The 16,272-nt window shown below is 52.1% G+C and overlaps 1 protein-coding gene across 4 annotated transcripts; it reads right to left on the minus strand.

The window, feature by feature from the left end:
• Positions 1-9,424: 9,424 nt before the first annotated feature.
• Positions 9,425-15,103, minus strand: Sirt6 (sirtuin 6). Of its 4 annotated transcripts, none has more exons than XM_021174311.2 (8): positions 14,992-15,103; positions 14,015-14,142; positions 13,268-13,450; positions 12,595-12,654; positions 11,679-11,774; positions 11,524-11,604; positions 10,389-10,512; positions 9,425-10,319 (listed from the first exon to the last, which is right to left on the minus strand). In XM_021174311.2, the coding sequence occupies exons 1-8, from the start codon at positions 15,055-15,057 to the stop codon at positions 10,053-10,055; spliced, it is 1,005 nt and encodes a 334-aa protein (XP_021029970.1). In that variant the 5' UTR covers positions 15,058-15,103; the 3' UTR covers positions 9,425-10,052. The 4 variants fall into 4 exon arrangements, with proteins under 4 accessions (XP_021029970.1, XP_085699174.1, XP_021029971.1 ...); XM_085843048.1 differs by lacking the exon at positions 14,992-15,103 and adding an exon at positions 14,768-14,883; XM_021174312.3 differs by lacking the exon at positions 14,992-15,103 and adding an exon at positions 14,416-14,759.
• Between the last annotated feature and the right edge of the window lie 1,169 nt (positions 15,104-16,272).

Consider the following 16,272-nt stretch of genomic DNA (forward strand, 5'->3'; position numbering starts at 1 on the left):
GAAGGTAAACTGCCACCTTGCCCTGCTCCACACACTTTCACTACCAGGCACCCAGAGCATCTCCATGAAACTAGGGACCAGGAAGAACAGGAGATGGTACATGGACAATGAGAAAGTGTTCAGCTGAGCCCAACACCAGACACAGGCACCTTCTGCCATCCCAGGTTTTGTGCAGCACATGCCTATGATGAGCTAACTTGGCATCTGATAGGAATGCTAGATTTAAAGTACTTTAAGGAAGCCGTGGTATTATATGGCTTACACTCTCCATATGTTAAAAAATGTTAAAATCTTGGGCTATAGGGTTTCCTCCCAAGATTAGACAGGATTGGTGTTAGCTGTTCTAGATGCTGGACAGCAATTACAGTGGTTATTGTGGTGGAGTCAGGAAGCCACAAAAATAGAAGAATGGAATATAGCGAGGAAGATAAATGTTACTAAAGACAAATTGCTTGGTGAAGTGGGTTATGCTGATTTATTAGAACAAATCCAATCTGATGATGGTGTAATGGAACAATGTCGTGTTGTGGCTTTAAGAACCTGGGATATGGGCCTGTAGAGATGGCTCAGCAGTTAAGAGCACTGACTGTTCTTATGAAGGTCCTGAGCTCAAATCCCAGCAACCAAATGGTGGCTTACAACCATCTTTAATGACATCTGACGCCCTCTACTGGTGTGTCTGAAGACAGCTACAGTGTACTTACATATACATAATAAATAAATCTTAAAAAAAAAAAGAACCTGGAATATGATTGAGGAGCTGGGGGGTGGAAAATCTGTCTCATTTACAAAGGTAATATGGGCCTCTAGAATCATTTGCTGATTTCTTTCTTTCTTTTTTTTTTTTTTCTTTTTTTTCTTTTGGTTTTTCGAGACAGGGTTTCTCTGTGTAGCCCTGGGTGTCCTGGAACTCACTCTGTAGACCAGACTGTCCTTGAACTCAGAAATCCACCTGCCTCTGCCCCCCCAACCCCAAGTGCTGGGATTAAAGGCATGTACCACCACTGCCTGGCAATGTATTTATTTTTATTCCATGTGCATTAGTGTTTTGTCTGCATGCATGCTGTGCAAGGGTGTCAGATCCCCTGGGTCCAGAGACACAGATGGTTGTGAGCTGCTGTGTGGGTGCTGTGAGTTGAATCCAGGACCTCTGGAAGATCAGTGAGTGCTCTTAACTGCTGAGCCATCTTTCCAGCCCCTAATGGTTGTTTATTTTAATGACAATTAGTTATTTTATATTATGTGCATGGGATGTTTTGTTTGAATGTGTGTTTGTGTACCACTTCCATTCCTAGTGCCCACCAAGGCTAGAAGAGGGCGTTGTATTCTCAGGTACTGAAGTTACAGTTGTGAGCCATAAACCTCTAGACTTCTGTTCTCTGCAAGAGCAGCCCCTGCTCTAAACACTGAGCAAACTCTCCTGCCCATGGCTTTATGCATCCCATACAAGATGCTTTATGCATCGAGAGAGAGAGAGAGAGAGAGAGAGAGAGAGAGAGAGAGAGAGAGAGAGAGAGGTGCTCCAGGGAGGGTAAATCACAGGCATGTGTGTTCATGCGAGGATGTGGATTTGTGTGCACATGGAAACCAGAGGTCAACAATGGGTGCTTTGTTCTATTGTTCTTCACCTTTTCTGTGCTCATGCACACTCCCATGTGTGCATGTGAGTCGGGTGCACTTGTGTCCTGATTACTCACACCCAGCCTTATTCCTTTGGTGTACAGTGTCTCTCTGCACTTAGAGCTAAGTCAGCCAACAAGCCCCAGTAATCCTCCTGTCTCCACCCCCACAGCGCTGAGGTCACAGGGCCACATGACCTTGTGTGGTGTTGAGGATTCAAAACCTGGTCCTCATGCTTGTGTAGTAAGTCCTCCTACATGCTGAGCCATCTCAGCAGCCTCTCTTTATTTTTTGAGACAAGTATGTCATGGCTTCACTTGGGCGGACTGTCCACTGAACTCCAGGGACACCTCCTGCCTCTGCCAGCACTGGGCTTACAGATTTAATAAATAAATAAATCTTAAAAAAAAAAAAAAGACGGAGGTGAACTGGGGTGGGGGTGGCGCTGGCGGGGTGGAGAACTGCAAGCTGTTTCTGAGCTCAGCTTCAGAACACCTTGCAGCGAGTCACCTGTCAGCATGCACCTGTATCATTGCTTGAGACTCAGATTTTGCACCAATTCAGTCCCTCCATTCTCGAGAACCCTGAAATGACAGAGGCTGGCCCTGGGCAATTATTATTACTACTGCTACCACTACGAGTGCTACTCTTATTATTTTGACAAATTCTCATATATCTCAAGCTGGTTTAAATCTTCCTATGCAGCACAGGCCAACCTGGGCTACAGGAGACTCTATCAAAAAGAAGGCAGGTGTGTGTGTGCCCAGGAGAGATGGCTCAGCAGTTACTTGTTGCTTTTGTGGAGGACTTTTGTTCAGATCCTAGCACTCCATGGTGGCTCACAGACATTTGTAACTCCAGTTCCAGAGGATCTAACACTCCCTTCTGGCCTCTGTTAGTGCTGAAGTCGCATGGGGCATGCATTGCTATGGTGGTCAGGACTTTACCTGCTGAGCCATCTCCTCAGCTCATGAATATCTGTCTCTCTTGTTTGTTTGTCTGCTTGTTAGGTGGTGGTGCGTGCTGCATGACACACATGTGGAGGTCGGAGGGCAACTTATGGTTCTCTCTTCCCAGGGAATTCACTCAGCTTGTCAAGTTGGCAGCAAGGGTTAGTGATCAGGCATTTCCACCGGCCTGCCTCCAGGGACCTAGTTTATGTCATTGTAAGACTCTGGAGAGCCTTAGCTTACTGGAGACTCCCTGAGTGAACATCGCAGAGCCAGGAATTGATGCAAAAAACAAGAGGAATTTATTGTTCTAACATGTTGGGATCATCCTGCGCATGGAGAGAGACCGACCACGCGCAGCCCATCTGGCAAGCCTTTATACAGTTCTCAAGGCAGCAGCCATTAGGCACAATGTGATTGGCAGAACAGTGTGACTTTTAAACTGGTTGGTCTATAGGGAATGAGGTGGGTGGCCAATGGTTGCAGAATGTGTCTATGGGTGGTCCATCCCCCCTCCCTGAAGTCTGAGGAATGCAATCAGCCCCTTCCTGCTGGAGCGGGGGGTGGGGGGGTGCCTGTGTTCTTCTTGACCTTCCAAGGAGGGGAGGGGTCTGGTGGACTTTTCTAAAGTTCCTGAGCTGGCCTCTTCATCATCACCTACTGCCAAGAGCTCCAGGTGTACCATGTGTGGTGCAGAAAACGCTCTGGCCACCCCAGATCTTTCTCCTGTTCCTCTGTGGCTCTGTCTCCTTCCTGTACTTTCTTATTCTCTGTCTTGTTCATTTTCGCTGCCTGTCTGTCTCTTGTCTCTCCCTCATGTCTCCACTCTGAGACAGCCATTCACTCTCACCGCCTCCTCCAAACCTCCTACACTAGATCTGTCACACAACATAATTTCTTAGCAGCACATCTTGACATGGGCCCTGCAAAAGTACCCTCATCTTTGCTACTTTAACTTATCAGCAAGCCCCTTTCTGCACCTAGCTCTCTTGCTGGTCCAAGTGCTTATAATTTCTAACATTATTATTGAACCCAGATTTGGGAATTGCATACTTTAGGTTGCATGCAATAGAAATCCTCCCAGGCCCTAACACTCGGGAAGGAGTAGGTCAGCACACTTAATGAGGCACCCAGAGACAAAGTCCAACATAGTGTCTGTGCAGAATCAGAGATATGAGAAGTGTTCAAATAATGAGGCATTCACCACCCAATTAGACATTTTAGTAACACGTAAATATCCAAAGAAGACCCAGGTAGTGGTGGTGCACATCTTTAACTCTAGCACTTGGTGCGTGTGTGTGTGTGTGTGTGTGGGGGGGGGAGGGTGTCAGGCAGAGGCAGGGGGAATCTGTTTGAAGCCAGCCTGGTTTACAGAGCTGTAATAGAACTCTAGTGGAGCCATTCATTGTATATGGCAAGTTCTGGAGTGATGGCTTCTAGGCTTTGACGGATCCTTTTGCACATAAGATTGCTATCTGAAGCCGGGCATGGTGGCACACGCCTTTAATCCCAGCACTCGGGAGGCAGAGGCAGGCGGATTTCTGAGTTCGAGGCCAGCCTGGTCTACAAAGTGAGTTCCAGGACGGCCAGGGCTACACAGAGAAACCCTGTCTCGAAAAACCAAAAAAAAAAAAAAAAGATTGCTATCTGAGGGTTATGCAGTTGCTCTTCCTGAAGGATTCTCAGAGCCTTTGTGGAACAGTCCTGAGACATACCTGGCAAATCCAGAAGTCTCATTTGGCTGAGAAGTGCTTAGTTAATGGTTCCTTCAGACAACTCCTAGATCTGATAAGAGGTTTGGTATGTGGAAACTGACTTGCTAAAAGTGCCTTTTTGGAAAAGCTCCTAGGTGTTTAGTCCTACAGAGGCTGAATGACGCCTCAGACTCAAATGGTGTGTAGCCGCCAAGAGTGCTTTGTTCTGCAGAAGTCCAGCATGCTGGGGTCTCCCTTTACCAGGACAGAGAGACCCTGACGTGAGCTCTCAGGCCTGATTTAAAGCACAGAGAGGAGTCCCAGGGTAGGTGGGCTTTGTCTTACTCTGTCTCTAAGGACATCCCTTTACCTGGGTGTGGAGGCTGCCTGGAAACTGCTGACCCATTGTTCTTGCTTCTGGCCAGGTGGTAGGGCAGTTTCTGACTAGCTGCCTGAAGCCTGAGTTTTTTTTTTTTTGTTTTTTGTTTTTTGTTTTTTCGAGACAGGGTTTCTCTGTGTAGCCTTGGCTGTCCTGGAACTCACTTTGTAGACCAGGCTGGCCTCGAACTCAGAAATCCGCCTGCCTCTGCCTCCCAAGTGCTGGGATTAAAGGCGTGCGCCACCACGCCCGGTGAAGCCTGAGTTTTTAGGCCTAATCTCGCTGAAACCTGTCGTGGAGTCAGCCTGTCTTGTCAGTTGATCCTTTCGCTGCCGAGAAGGCTAAATTCATCCTGGAGTGTCTCCTCTCTCCAAGTACTTGGGAACCATGGAGGAAGGCTTCCCATTGACTGCTTCCTGGGCTCCCCCGGACGTGGCCACCCCCGTGGCTGGGTCCTTGAAGCTCACAGAGCAATGTCCCATAGAGCAAGTTGAAACTCATGCTTCCTTGTTGGCTCTAGGTTTGTGTCAAATGAACAAAAACAACAACAACAACAAAATGAACCATCACATAGGTGATTGGAGGCATTTGTCAACTTCACAACCAAACAGCAAATGGCAGATGCCAGAGGGGACCAGGCTGCCCTGTTCTTCAAGTTTTACATTATTTGGCACTTCTGATACTTTATCAATGAAGAACATATGCTCTTCTGCTCAGTGAGTAAAATAATCCCAGTAGGAAAGATAGAAAATGCAATGGGTGGGCTCCCACATTTGCTCCACTGAGGTCATGAGTAAGTATCACAGCACTCATGGTCCAAACAGCCCCCTAAGAGATATTTACTAATGGCCACTGGATGGAAAGTGAGCTGTTTAGTGAGGGCCACCAGGGAAACAGAACCGTGTATGTGCACGTGTGAGTGTTCATGTGCACGTGCTGAGTCATCTCTAAAGCAGTGATGCCAGCACAAACCCACCTGAGACCCCGAGACCCAGATCCCCATCATTGAGGCTGGAGACCCAGCATCACAGTAGTCCCACAGTAGCGTCTCTCACTGGGGCCAACTGGCAGTTATTGAGTTCACAAGGTGTGATGCCTCAGTAGTACCAATCTGGCACCAGAAGGTTCCTAGAGAACCAGCCACCGGCTATGTTTGGGGATACCAGTTCCGCCATCAGCCAGAGGGAGGCCACAGGAGCAGAAGGTGAGATGGTTTCCCCTGACAGACTGTCTGGGCTGCTACCATCGGCATGGACTGTTCTACACGGGGAAGGCAGTCAGGGCATCTCTTCAGGTGTGTCTTCTGCTCAGGTGATTTTGATTTGTGACAGGCTGACATCAAACCCAGCATAATCCAAGCCTAGCTGCATATAAAGAGTTCAGTTCAGAGACCGCAGAGATGACAGCTCAAACTGAAGGGAGCTTGCTCTCCTCCGGCCGTGAGATGTGGGCTTGGATCCCAGCACTCATGAAAAAGTTGTGCTTTGGTGCTGCCTGCAACCCTAGTTCTGAGTGGGCGGACGCATGGAGATCATTGGACTTGCCGGCTTTCAGCTCAGCTGAGATGCACATGAGGCCCAGGTGCAGGGAGAGTCTGCTAGAATACGGGGGACACGAACACCTTCTTCCAGCCTCTGCATATGTGCATAGGCAAATAGTCCTGCACAGGTGTGAGCACATCTGCACACAGAAGCTTATGCATATACTCACACCATGAAAAGAAAAAATACACTTTATGACCGGACAGTGGTGGTGCACGCCTTTAATCCCAGCACTTGGGAGGCAGGGGCAGATGGATTTCTGAGTTTGAGGCCAGCCTGGTCTACAGAGTGAGTTCCAGAACAGCCAGGGCTACACAGAGAAACCCTGTCTCGAAAAAACAAAAAACAAAACAACAACAACAAAATACACTTTAGGGCTGGGAATGTAGTCCTGTGGTGGTGATGGTGATGTGTTTGTTTAGCACATGCAAAAGCCCTGGGATCCATCCCCAGCACACCATACACACACACACACACACACACACATTAGTTGCTCACACAGGTGCCATGACACCTACAACACTAGTAGGACTGCATCTCTTGTGTCAGGTTGCCTCTGGAACACTGTATGTTTGTGAGTCCCTTTGTAGTGTGACCCCACACTGTGCATCTGCTGGTTTTTGAAGGGTGCTGTCTCAAGTGTCTCTGTAAGGAAGAGGAACAATTGAAGGTCCTTCCTGACTGCCAGCCTTCTCTCCCATGGCCCTCTCGTATGGACACATAAAGACAGTGCCCATCTGAACACTTTCCTGCCTGCTTTCCATTCACAGGCTTTCTCTACAGAGCACAACCGCAGGTGTTGCTGTAAGGCACCGTCTGTCTGGAGTCACTGCAGTGAGTGCATGTGCTGGTGACTACGTGGCTATGTGGAAGTCAAGAACTTTCCTGCCCACTCTGCATCCACACGCTTGTTCTTAAGGAACACCCCACATTCAGACTCCGCCACGCCATGCACACTGACAGAGCTTCTCTGTGGTGCCACCTCTTGTCCTCTTTAAAGGATATTGCAGTGACAATTTTGGGATTTAGGCTTCTTTTAAAAACACAGAAATATTATAAGAATGTGTCTTTGTCTGTGGGGGGTGGGGCTGCTTCGGACTGTCCCCAGCAGCTGACAATGATTTGCCTCATGCTCTAGCAGAGGCGTGGTTTTGCCAGCTGCAGATAGTCTCTGTGATTGTGCAATGTTTGGAATTCTGGGCACTTCTTGGAGGACATATAAAATGCAAGGGCTCCGAGGGGCAGTGTGGTTGGCTGATGGTCACTGGGGCACGGGGTGGAGGGGGGTGAATTAGGGGGTTGGTTGATTGGTTGTTTGGTTTTAGTTTGTTAGTTGTGCTCAAAGAAGAAAAAAGAAAAAAGGAATTATGCCTGGCGTGGTGGCTCACGCCTTTAATCCCAGCACTTGGGAGGCAGAGGCAGGCGGATTTCTGAGTTCGAGGCCAGCCTGGTCTACAGAGTGAGTTCCAGGACAGCCAAGGCTATACAGAGAAACCCTGTCTCAAAAAAACACCCCCCCCCAAAAAAAACCCCAACAAAAAAAAAAGGAATTAAATTCAGGAGCCTCCCCCCACCCCCATATAAGGAAGAACCCACAAAGTATCAAAAACCACCTACACGCCTGGCGTGGTGGCGCACACCTTTAATCCCAGCACTCGGGAGGTGGATTTCTGAGTTCAAGGCCAACCTGGTCTACAAAGTGAGTTCCAGGACAGCCAGGGCTACACAGAGAAACCCTATCTCGAAAAACCAAAAAAAAAAAAAAAAAAAAAAAAAAAAACCAAAAAAAACCAAAAAAAAAAAACCAACCACCTACAGGATATTAGCCAAGGGAGGGTTTCCCCTTGTCTGCTCTCCAGTGTGGAATTTCATGCACATCTGCAAGGGTGAGAAATGTCTGAGGGCTTTCCCACTCGGATCACGACTGCAGGGTTTTTCTCTCCCTCACAGATGAAATCTGTAGTTTCTCTCTGAGGTCCTTTCTTGTCTTTGAAGATTGTAGATAAATGCAGGCTTCTCCACACTATTGATACTCAAGGACAGACGCGGTTTCTTTCTGAGGGATGGATGATGGATGTTCCTCCACAGTCCTTACACTGTGCGTGCTATCAATGCTCTTAGGAGAGACCTCTGTGACCCTGATCTCACTGCTGCACTGGATGGTGAGCTGTGAAAGGAGAACGTTGAGTGGAGACTTTGCTGGGTCATAACCCTGCTGCTCAGGGTTTGGGGTGGGAGACTTTCTGGTCTGGGTGACGATTTGCAACGCATATGAAGATGCCTCCAAACTGAGCGGGATTTCTGTGGCATTTCTCCACCATTCAGTTGATAGAATGGAGACCACTGCCATTTGCAGGGCATCAGTCATGATCCCGCCTCTGACTCTGATTGGACAAAGGTGAAGTCGGTGCTCCTGATTGGGCAGGTACCCAGCCCCGCCTCTGATTCACTAGCTATCACTGCATGTCATGACTAGGAGCTCATGTACTTAGCATCTATGATTCTCGAGGTTCTCCAGGTTCTACCCCTAAAATATGAGTGACCAGGTCCTCTAGAATGCTGGTGTGGGGAACCAGGCCCTGTAGTGGGACCAAGCCCCTGACCAGACAGTGGGAAGACAGAGACAACAGAGACATAGACAAGGGAGGCAGTGAGACCAGAGCACTTTCTGCGTATCTTCACTTTTACCAAGTTGGGCGCAGCCTGTGACACATGGATCTTGGGTGAGTGGGTTGACCTTGACTAACCAGACATCTAGGAAATCCTGGGATGTGGCTCAGTGCAAGCATGGAGGACCTGAGTTTGAAACCTCAGAACCCACAGAAAAATGTCAGATCTCTTGCATGAGCAAGAGAGTTGTGGGAGATCTGTCTCCAGGCCTGGAGTGGTCAGGAGGCCAGCTCCAGAGGTGAGGTGTCACAGGAATGGTTTCAGCCATGGATTTGGCCATGTTGGGGTGGAATGACTTCAAAACAAAATAACAAAACAGGTCCTTCAAACTTCTGTTTTTGGCTGGGTGGGGATTCTAACACACTTAGGTAAATAAAGGAGGTGGGGGTGGGTTGGGGGAACAGGACTGGTGAGAGGGCTCAGCAGGTAAAAGTGCTTGAGCCAAGCCGGATGCCCCGAGTTCCATGTCCTGGAGCCATTTGGTAGGAGAGAACTGACTCCTTCAAGTTGTCAGCTGACCTTCACACACCACACACACACACAAAGGGAATAAGTAAATGTAACAAAATGTAAAAGAATGGAAGGGATTTTGTATTTATTGCATTGGAAGCTTCTGGAAGCCTGGGGCCCTTATCACAGATGGCTGCCTGGTGGGCCCTTGGTGGCTCTGTGTCAGGGCCAGGGGGTTGGGGGGGGCGGGGGGAAGATGCGTGCAGGGGGCAGCAGTGGTGTGTGGAGTGTGTGAGACTGCTGCTCCAGGCACATCCTGAGTCACGAGCGGCTGTGATTGGTAGAGAGGCACGTGGATCCCTGGGACACGGCCTCTTCCACATGTGTGGGATTCCCCATGCCCTGAGATTCCCTGGAAGGACCTGGACAAGGGACATAGTGAGACTTTGAAGAAAGGAGCTGTGTTGGACATGGTGTGCCTGCCTGCCGTCCCTGCTACAGTGGAGGCTGAGGCAGGCAGGCTAGTTCCAGGCCAGCCTGGGCTATAGCAGTGAGTTCCAGACTAGCCTGAGTGACCTAGGGAGTCCTGGTCTCAAAAAAAAAAAAAAAAAAAAAAAAAATCTGAAGACGCCAGGGTGGGATATGCAAACCTGGGCTCAGTCCCCAGGATATAAAAAACAAGCAAACAAACAAAAAACCTTAACATGTGTGGTTCCTTCAAGTACCCCTCCCGCCCCACATACCCGGGTCAGCTGGGGGCAGCCTCGGTCTTCACTCTTTTGGGGGGCCTGTGGAGTATAGGGCTGTTGGGCTTGGGCTTATACGAAACATGCACTGCACCATTGAGATGCACGGGAGGCTCAGCCTTGAGTGCTACTGGGCGCGGCAGTGGTGGCAGGGCTTTGTCTAGCACGCAGGGTCCATCCCAGGCGGGAATCTCCAGCCCCAGATGCTTCATGAGTTTGCACATCACCTCATCCACGTAGCCGTGGATGCGCAGGTCAGCCTGGCGGTCCTGCCAAGGGAGGGACAGTCAGTGCGGGCTAGGGGGCACCGGGGCACTGGGCAGGGCACTGGTACATACATGTTTTGTGGGTTGCAGGTTGACAATGACCAGACGGCCTCCGCGGCGCTTAGTGGCAAGGGGCAGGTTCCCACTGGGGCGGATCTGCAGCGAGGTACCCAGGGTGACAGACAGGTCTGCGGTCCTGGAACAGGGAGCAGGAAGTGGGCGGGGCCCAGGCCCACCTCAGGTTCCGTTCCAGCCCTAACCTCAGGTTCCAGGCCTCATGCCCACCCACCAGGCACTGGAGAAACACTTGGGAGCTGAGATTCAGTCTTAGTGTCTCACTGTAAACCACTGTCCAGTTTTGGGTTTTGTTTTTGTTTTTTGTTTTGTTTTTTCGAGACAGGGTTTTTCTGTATAGTCCTGGCTGTCCTGGAACTCACTCTGTAGACCAGGCTGGCTTCGAATTTAGAACTCAGAACTCCGCCTGCCTCTGCCTCCCAAGTGCTGGGATTAAAGGCGTGCGCCACCATCACCCGGCCTGTTTTTTAAAAACTAACGACAGCCAGGCTGGGTGGCACAAGCCTGTTGTCCTAGTTATTCCACAGGCTGAGACAGGAGGATCCAAAGGTTCAAGCTTTGAGCGAACTGCATTCGCATTTAATTCCAGCATTCAGAAGATAGACAGACCAGACCTCTTGAGTCTAAGGCCAGTCTGGTCTACACAGCAGACCTTCTCTCAAAACAGGAAAGCAAAGATTCCTGTATGGTGAAATGACTCAAAGCTGGAGGTCAGAGTGGAGCCCCACCTAGGTACTGGGGGCGTGGTTAGGGCGGAGCCCCACCTAGGATGCCCCAGTTAGGTACTGGGGGCGTGGTCAGGATGGAGCCCCCACCTAAAATCCCCTGTTAGGTATGGGGGCGTGGTCAGGGTGGGGCTCTTGCCTAGAATCCTCCAGCGAAGGGGCTGACTCTGCAGAGGGCTTGTTTACTGCTCACAGGCCCAGGATTCTCCCCACTACCACAAAAACCTGAAAGCAGGAACGCGAAGAAACCTTCCACTCACTCTGTGTCTCAGCTTCTCCTCTGCACCTATCGTGCCCAGGGCTGGGGTGATGGGGACAACCCTGCTGTCCCACCCGAGTTCCGACCTTCTGTGGAGGTCTGTGCAGCCATCCCCACCCATTTCCACCTGGGGAGTGTGGGGTCCCACCTGCTGGCCTCATCAGCGAGCATCAGGTCCCGGTCAGGCAATGAGTCCTCCCAGTCCAGAATGGTGTCTCTCAGCTCCCCCCTGTGGCAGTCAGGGAAGGGAGTCAGGGGGCGCCCACCTCCTCACAGGTGGAGGGTGCGAGGAAAGTCACCTACCTACAGGCCCGAAGTCCCCTGGCCTTGGCCACGGTGCAGAGCCGGCCTGTGGCCTTGAGGCCCATGGTGCCCACAACCGTGTCTCTGACGTACTGCCTGTAAAGGGGGAAGGGTGCACACGCATTTTCTAATGTTCTTTCAGCTGTGGGGTGGTGTAGCCAGGCTCAACCCATGGGCTACTGAGCAGGACAAACAACCGAGGGATAGACAGACAGACTACTTAGTCTGAAAGTGCCTGGCAAGCAGACTCGGGGCTCTGTGTTTGAGTCACCCATGGAAAAAGAAAGGCATGGTGGAGCAGGATTGTCACCCCAGAGCTTGGGAGGCTGAGCTGGGGACCCCAGGAGTTCACTGGCCACTCAGCTAAACCAAAGAGGGACAGGTTCTGAGAGCAAGTTTGCCTCACAACACAGGCAGAGGGGGCCGAGCCGGTGTCAGCTGCTGGCATCCACACGAGGAGGAAGGGTTCGGGAGGGAGGAGGCTAAGGGAAACAAGATGGCTCACACCTGTGAGCTCAGCACGCAGGAAGCTGAGGCAGGAGGATGCCAAATTTCAGGCTAACCTGGGCAACTTTAATGAAGTCCTGTCTGAATAAAGAACCCCTAAGAGGGAGTCAGGGGCTGAAGCTCAGGAGGCACAGCTCCTGCTCAACACCCCGAGGCTCTGGTGTGCAAGCCATGTTGACACCCAGCCCAGAGCCATAGCAAAGGCAGGGCAGGGAGAACCCCTCATTGCCAAGGGCATGACTATAGCTTCTCCCTTGGGGGGCTGTGAAGAAAGGGTTTGCCCCATTTGTCTACGAGCCTTTGTTGGTCTGTTTTCATCTGACAGTCTCTGGCCTTCTCTAGGCCATTCTAGGACCCTGAGCTGGCTTAGGGGAGGAGCAGGGTCTTGTGTTACACGGGCAACACTCACGTCTTACACTTGGGACATTCCTCTACAAACATGTTTCCGTGCAGCTCTGCCAGCTTGTCCCTGCAGAAGAAGATGCCATTAAGGACCCTTCCCAGATCCTGGGGCTTGGACCAGCTGCCAGTCTGCCTCCTTCTCCAGAAAACCTACCTAAGTGCCTCACTCACAAGGGGCGTACACTTCTCTTTCCTGGAGGATGCCCCAGCCTGTCCCATTCTGAGGAACTGTTGCATGCATAGCTGTCTGACTGTGTCTTCACAAACTCACAAATACCTCCTCCCCACTACAAAAATCTGTTGGCTAGCCGGGTGGCATTGGCATACCCCTTTAATCCCTCCATTGGGAGGCAGAGGCAAGTGGATCTCTGTGAGCCTGGTCTACAGGGCAAGTCCCAGGATAGCCAAGACATGGAGAAATTCTGTCATGTACTCGCCCTCTGGTCCCCGCCGCCTCAACAGTCAGTTGGCCCTAAAGCCCCTGCCAACCTCCCCACCCCACCCCAGTGAGAGGTGGAACCCTGCCTACAATCTCCCAATTTGACCAAGTACTGCCCGGCTTTGGGCTCCGAGCCTTCCTCTTTGCATCCCTAATAAATGCCCCTGAGCTCGGGCACCCTGGTCCAATAAGGAGGAAGAGATGCAATTGAGCCCCAGCCCCCCCGGCCGACTCATCGGACCTGGGGAAGCCTGAGCGCACGTGCAGCCCGTCTACGTTCTGGCTGACCAGGAAGCTGAGGAAGCCCATGCGTTCCAGCTGAACCAGGGCCATGTGGGTCTTCGAGGGCCGAGCATTCTCGAAGGTGGTGTCAAACTTGGGGGCCAGGCCGCGTTCCTCCATGGTCCACACGCCATGGGGGCCCCTGAGGATAGCAAGCAGAGGAGGACAGGCACAGAGGTCAAACATTCATTTTCCAGACCCATGCTGGCCCCAGCCCCGTTCTTGGGGTGGTTCTGAATCCTGTGGCAGAGACAATGGCTGCCAGGTAGGCAAGAATTCTAAGGAGAGTGGGACGTCTTCATGAAAGAGGCAGAGGGGCTGAGGGCCTGGGGGTAAACAAAGGCAGGGGAGCTCGTGGAGCTGGGGCTAAGTACTGGTTAAGACTGGCTGCGGATTCCCAGAATGCTTTACAGTGGTCATAGGCTGCCACCGAAGATTATGGATGAGATAGTCACTCCATAACATTAAGTCATTCTGACCCTATAAAACTCAGCCAGTGGCTGGCTGAGCTGCATAAAGAATACATTTCCCAGCATGTCTTGCAGCTACTATATCACGTGTGTATGCTCTGGTCCTTGGGCAAGTGGAGTTTTTGCTGGGCCTTTCAGAGACATAGGAAAACTGAAAGGTCCTTCTGCCACCTCACCTTGGTCCCCAGAGGTATCAGCAAGAGCCCTGCCTCAGTTTCCCCTCCTTGTTCACCGACCTGAAGTCGGGGATGCCAGAGGCGGTGCTGATGCCGGCGCCCGTGTGGAAAACCACGCTGGAGGACTGCCACATTAGCCGGGCCAGCTCCCACACCTTGCGTTCCAGCTCCTCTGGTGGGTCGAAGATCTGTAGGGTCAGAGGGCAGGAGGAGGCAACACGTGACCTCCCAAGTGGCAGGCCTCCAGTGGGTCAATGCTATGTCTGCCCCTTCTCAACATCCCTCAGTTCCAGCCACACTCTAATACATCGCTGTGTCCTACCCCAGGGCCTTTGCACACTCCGAGCCCTCTTCCCAGAGTGCTGTTCCTGCAGGCAGCCACTCCTTTGTCCTGGTCCGGTTGTGGCCCACGTGACCTCCCCACTGAGGTCATCCCCCATCCTGGACTTTAGATAACCCACCTCTCTCCCCTAAATCAAGATGCAGCTCTACTTGTCTAGGGGCTCCGTTAACATGAGGCAGGCAGGGCATGGTGGCGCAGGCCTTTAACACCAGTACTCGGGAGGCAGAGGCAGGGAGATTCCTGTGAGTTCCGGGCCAGCCTGGGCTACAAAGAGAGAACCCTCCACCCTACTACACCCCTTCAGAAACAACAAAGACTGACAGCCCCACTCTCAGGATCCATCTGGCCCAGATTCAGGAAGGAGTACAGAGTGGGGTACAGGGGTGCCCCCAGGAGAGGGTGCCGGCTTCCCGTCCTGCAGATCTTCCCACAGCTCCAGGTTTTCCCTGACAAGACGTCCGCTCCCTGACCTGACGATTTGGTCTCGTTCCCATTAGCCCCTCACTCCTTCCCTGACCCAGGTCCCTTCGTGTCACCCAGCCTGAGCAGGGGGCGTCACTTCCCGCCCCCTCCTTCCAGGGAAGTCCCTCCCATTGTCTAGACTCTATGCTTCGTGCTGTTCCCACAATGCCCCGCTTCGCCCGGCCGCTCCCCGTCTGGGGTCATTCGGTGACCCGAACACTGCAGCCCTCACCTCGGGCAGCCCGCACTTGCCCTTATCCGCGTAAGGCGACAACCCTGCTGCATAATTCACCGACATCGTCGCCGGTGCTGCCGCACGGGAACAATAAAGTTTCCCTTGTTGAGGCCGCTTCCGCCGGAAGTGGTGAAGGGACAGTCAGGAAAGAGTAGCCGCCTTCCCTAGATACGTGCCTGAGGGTGGGGTGGGTACGTGAAGAACAACATTCTTTCCAGAGCGCATGCGCCCTCCTGATGCAGCAAGCGCATCTGACTTAGTGGATTCCCCAGTCCTGGGATCCGCGACCAGAGTCAGAAAAGTGATGAGGCCACTCACAGGAGCCGAGGCAGGGGGATTGCGAGCCCCAGACCAACTCCGTTTCAAAAGAGACAACATCAGCAAAACCCAGAAACCAAACAAAGCAAAACAAAGCCCCACAGTTCTCAGTGTGTAGAGCCCTGCCCGGAGTGCTTATAGCACTGGCGGGAGGGGACAGAAAGTTCGAAGCCACGCTAGGCTACATGATAACCCTAACCTTTGTGACTGTCATCCAGTGTCTGCCTGACTCTCGCTACAGGAGAGAATGAATGGAAAACTGGGGTTCTTGGACAGAGGAAAGACCTCTGGGCCCCCTGCCAACATTTCCTGGGTTAGTTTCTGGAGTGCACCTCCCGGGATATCACAGAGCATAGGGTCAGGTCCACAGAACTGGGTGAGTTCCACGTGTTACCCAGAGGTGCCCAGAGATGCAAGGAGAGAGATGAAGAGCCCTGCTTCCGTGGCCATCTAGAGATGGGAGGCACCATCTGACCATTCTGCCTGTTGGTAATCAACAGACACAGGAGCCATGTGATGGGTCAATGGCAGGATATAACAACCGAAGCCTCCCGATCCCCGTGGAGACCCCAAGAAAGGCTTCGAGGAGGCAGGAGCACACAGGGAGGTGGGAGAGGCCGTCCTTGGCTGCCCATCTGAGCAAGCTGGCTAACAGCAGCTTGTCTCCTCCCTTGGCTCATCGGTCCCCCGCCCCCACCCCCTCAACCTGATCCGGTGTCACCTCTACTCTGCTGCTGGTGGCTCACAGCTGGAGCGGGTAACCAGAGAGGCTGCTTGGACGCTGGGTTCCGGCCTGGAGTCGCCTGAGGTAGGGGGATGTGGGTGAGGGAGGCCAGGGAAGTCTGGGTGCTGGTGAGGGGTGCTACCTGCAACAGTATGAACACACGCATCTGCACACTTGTGACAGGCGCACATGTCCCACGCGGGAGCCATGGCCCAGGCCCAGTGCGCAGCGTCACC

The sequence above is a fragment of the Mus caroli genome, unplaced genomic scaffold (genome assembly GCF_978045245.1).
Source record: "Mus caroli unplaced genomic scaffold, Mus_caroli_1 scaffold_9, whole genome shotgun sequence".
In the NCBI taxonomy this organism is placed as follows: domain Eukaryota; kingdom Metazoa; phylum Chordata; class Mammalia; order Rodentia; family Muridae; genus Mus; species Mus caroli.